Below are 4,730 nucleotides of genomic sequence, written 5' to 3'. Positions count from 1 at the left end.
AAAAAATGATCATGACCTTCAAATAACCTTGAAAATCGATCTGAAGGTAAAAACTGTTAGCACAGTTAGATGTTCCCCGTTGTCCTCTACAATTTTTGTCTAAACCATTTTTTTGTATCTGGCGTATTTTTGGAGATATTTGGATCTGTCACTTAAAATGACTCACCCCAGACTTCTTTTATACTTCATAAATACGAACTCTATATTTTAATATACTTTGGATATCATAAAGGCATGCAATTTGAGAAATCTTTTAGGTATCATTTTTGTGATACCTTTCTGTTCTCAAAAAACGGCACATTATAAATAACATTCAAATATCTTTATGTGACCTTTTAGAAATTTCTCTAAGTTATCAGATTTAAAAATGAGATATCTTTTAGAAATCTTTTTGATAACAACACATATTGTTATGTGGGTTATATGAATACAGACCTTATTATAGTATTCATGTTCATTGATTTTTTTATCTTACAAACATCTTATGGAAGTTTGTAGTAAGTTACTATAATTGGAATAAAAATTCAAATTTCTTATTTAATATACTATTTTTACTTTTTTGTTTTTGGTAAACATCTCAAACATGATGTGTATATAACAAGTGTTATATGTATATTTAAAAAATTACCCTTCTATTAGTATTCATTGTCTGTTATCATGAGCGTCCATAGGATTTTTTCTAAGGGGGAGGAAGTCTTGCCACACGTAAAGAAAAAATGTTCAAATATTTCCTTCCTTGGTGACCTTATAATTCTTACAGTGCAAGTGTCGAGTTAATGACTTTTTTCGTCACTTATCATTTCTAATGTGTACACCTTTTACTTTTTAGTTAAAATCTTCCTCACTACGACAAGGTAGATGTATGTCGAGGAAGATATTTCGTTTTTTGTTAAAAATTATTTTTTATTTTTTTGTACCTTGATGGAAAAATTTCTCTGAAAAATTATTTTACGTTTTGGAACATTTTTCAGCAAAATTTCAACATTTTAGAAGAATTTCAGTTTAATTTCAGCGATTTTTAGTTGAAAAATTCATTTTCAGTAAAATATTTTAGCAAAATCTCAGACAAATTTTAGTAAAAATTTCAGAGAAATTTCAGCGATTTTTCAATATGTTAATTGAAAAATTCACTTTCAGTGAAATTTCAGCAAATTTTCAGCAATTTCGATGAAATGTTCCAAAACGTAGAATACTTTCAGCGAAATTTTTTCACCAGGGTATTTTTGTATTTTTAAATTTTAACCCCTCCAACACGCGTTTTTATTCAACACTAGTCTCTCGACCCTCAAATGCCCCAACTTGCCCCCCCCCCTCTCCGTGAACGCCCATGTCTATTATATTCATAATAGCAACATTTCAAGACTCGAAACATACATACATAGTACTTTTGCTATTAGTGCGACGATTTATATATGTTGCTACCTCGAAAGAATAATGGATATAATTCGGGTACTCCCCCACGCATGATGCTAGAGAAGGAATCAAGGAGAGTCATAAACTATAAAAGCTTAGGATACTATCTTGTGATTAGTCAGTAACTCTTTGATCACGGGCTTGTATTTCATCGTGTTGAAACAAAAAATCAAAATGAAAACAATCGTTATCTTGCTCGCTGTTTCTTTCGTCGCCGTCTTGGTAAGATCATTTCATTATGTTTCTGCTAATAATTTATTTAATCTGTTTCTCTACAAAATATTCTGCAACTTATTTTTAGTATAATTAATTTTTATTATTACTTCAATTCTATCAAATTTACTAATTCACATACGTTTTTAAAACTATTTGCCAAAGCTCTCTAATTTCTTTCTATAATTTTAGATTGCGTATTATTTCTCTCTCTCTCTCTCTTTCTTAAAATATATTTATTTAACTTCTACAAGATGTATTATGAAAATATTTTATAATTGTTAACATAATTGGAAACATCAAATAGGCACATTAAAAATGCATTAATTATTAAACATAACATTAACATATGAATAATAATTATAATACTCAAATGCTTATTTGATTGTAGGGTGAATTCACAGAAGAAGAAAAGACAACTTTTGAACGGAATAAGAACGAATGTATGACTGAAAATAACATCGATCCAGGTAAGTGAAGAATAAATTAACTGCCTGATTAAAAAACTTAAATAAATAATTACATTAATAATAATTAAAATTTCAGCCATATTTGAAAAATTAAAGAAAGGGGAAGCAGATGAAAATGACGAAAACTTAGCCTGTTTCAGTACCTGTTTGTTAAAGAAATTAGGAATTGTATGCGAGACTCGTATCACATTTTACATATACAGAGTGTCCTGAAATTCGAGGATAACATTATTACAGCGTGAAATTTCGCGAAAAATTAAATAATAAAAATGTAAGACTTTTTTTTCCGTAACGTAATTTTTTTAAGTATAAAGTTTGACTTATAATCATAAGAGTTAGTTAAAAAGTCATTTGTCTGTGTAAGTGCCATTTGACGTTCAGTGGTATTAGATACTAAATAAACATTGCCGCTGCATGCACACTGACTTTTTAATCAATACTTATAATTAGTCAAACTTTAAACGTTTATATTTAAAAAACTACTTTATGGGAAAAAATAGCATATACTTTTATTACTTACTTTTTTACAAAGTTTCACGCTGTAATAATATATCACCCTCAAATTTCAGGGTACCCTGTATATAATGTACATTAAGAAAATAAATTAACAAGAAATTAATTTCTATCCCTGTGTTTTAGTTGGCTGAGGATGGAACAGTTAATTACGACGAAGTTCGTATTCAGATGTCAAAACATGGTGTATCAGAAGAAAAAATCGAACAAATGATTACCGAATGTCAAAAAGTTGGTAAGTATAACATGAATTTAAGAGCCACACACACAAGATCAATTTTTATCCGTTTATAGAACTGACTGGCTGTGTTCTGATATTCACTGCCAATACTGAAAATCTATAGTATAGTACGCATTACGTGCGCTATAGATTTTTAGCTAACAGTGGCTGCGTTCTGCAGAACAAATTAATCAGTTAACGCTTAGTGATTCTTTCATATGATTGGTTCTTTGCCTTTAGTTCTTCGCTAAATCTAAGTGGAACCAATCGTATTAAAGATAAAAATCACTAAGCGCTAACTGATTAGTTTTCTCTGTTGAACGCAGCCAGTGAATATCGGAAAGCAACCAATATTGTAATCTCATGGCGGTTTTCTCTCTCTCAAATAAAAATAAAATAAAATATGGAAATTATTTCAGAGGGAACTGGTTGCCAAAAGGGAAGAAATTTGTTTAGATGTTTCAAGCGATTCCATCCCAAGGGCGACCATAACCATTGAGCGAATAAAACCAAATTCCGCAAGAAAATCTAATTGGAGCTATTAAAGAGATTTTAATGTCATTTATCGTCTATTATACTTCAGATGACATTAAAATATTATGTTGCACATATGTCAGTACAAAGCTGTATTGATAAAAAATAAATACACATTTCGTTTCAGCATAAAACAATTAGCCTTTTTCTCTAAGACTTTTTCCAACCTCTCCTTAAATAATAAGAATTATTACATAAGAACATATATTAAATTGAATAGTACTTCAGTCTAAGTTATTCAAGAATCAAAACATAAAATCAATAAAAAAAATAGATTAAAAATAAAAAATTTATTAAATATAATTAAATAAATTATAAATTGATTTACACAATAAAGTAAAAAAAACACCCAATAAACGCAAGAATGAAATAATACTCGAATCTGAATTAAGACCATCTCGAATCTTGAACACCGTCTATGGATTCCGCCCTAATATATATTAAATCTATGACTGACACGTGTCTGCAATTGCCACAATTTTCTTTTGGAACTTAATGCGAGGTCTACAATAGAATCGTAGCGGTCGTAGAGTCTTAAGTCATAGAAAATTAACCAATCACAGTCGAATATGAAAAGAATAATCGACTATGATTGATCAATTTTCTATGACTTAAGACTCTACGACCGCTACGACTTCTATTGTAGACCCCGCATGAAGCTGGTTCTATATTTAGCTGGTTCTACATTAAGCTGATTCTACATCAGTCGCATCGCAGCGTCGCAAGCGTTGCGGTCCAATCAACATCAAGCTAGTTCGACTTTGGTTGGATCATAACGCTTGCGACATGCTTGACATTGCGATGCGACTAATGTAGAACCAGCTTTATGTAGAACCAGCTTTAAAGGCCACCACACGTACAAAAATTTTGGTCGTAATCGTAAGATCGCAAGCAAATCAACCAATCACAATAAAAATTACGATCTCGCGTTTTAAAACGCTCAACTGTGATTGGCCGATTTGCTTACGGCCTTACGATTACAACTAAAATTTTTTTACGTGTGATGGCCTTAACTGTTTGGTTTCTGATACATGTCATGCGGATTCGGTGTTGTTTGGATTATATCGATTCGAAGTAGACGAAGGGTGTATTCCGTTTCACTCAGGGTGCGTTCCACATAACGCTCGTAACACTCACGCTCGCAATGACGCTATCACCCGTTCCATTAGCATGAGCGTTGCGATAAGTGGAACGAGTAAAGAACTTATTTATTGAATCGTTATTCGTGATCGATGTGATCTTGTATTTACAGTGGCAGAGAATAAAATTCGGAAAAATAAGTATGGAGAAATAAAATAAAGTAAAGAAATATGTATGGATAAATAAAAAATAAATAAAAGTATAAAAAATAAATAAAATAAATAAAT

General features: G+C 30.8%; 1 protein-coding gene across 1 annotated transcript in view; it reads left to right on the top strand.

The window, feature by feature from the left end:
* The first annotated feature begins 1,511 nt into the window (after nt 1-1,511).
* The window catches only part of LOC108725042 (signal recognition particle 72), a 9,048-nt gene continuing 5,829 nt past the window's right edge, over nt 1,512-4,730 (top strand). Inside the window, exons 1-4 of the mRNA XM_018451811.1 lie at nt 1,512-1,635; nt 2,018-2,096; nt 2,173-2,264; nt 2,736-2,844. Of these exons, the coding sequence (XP_018307313.1) occupies nt 1,588-1,635; nt 2,018-2,096; nt 2,173-2,264; nt 2,736-2,844 (328 nt within the window). The 5' untranslated portion in view covers nt 1,512-1,587. The remainder of the gene's footprint in view (nt 1,636-2,017; nt 2,097-2,172; nt 2,265-2,735; nt 2,845-4,730) is intronic.

Source organism: Mycetomoellerius zeteki, unplaced genomic scaffold (assembly GCF_001594055.1).
Source record: "Mycetomoellerius zeteki isolate Tzet28-1 unplaced genomic scaffold, Tzet1.0 scaffold323, whole genome shotgun sequence".
In the NCBI taxonomy this organism is placed as follows: domain Eukaryota; kingdom Metazoa; phylum Arthropoda; class Insecta; order Hymenoptera; family Formicidae; genus Mycetomoellerius; species Mycetomoellerius zeteki.
Note: the sequence above shows the minus strand (reverse complement) of the source record. Positions and strands in the feature narration are given on the sequence as shown.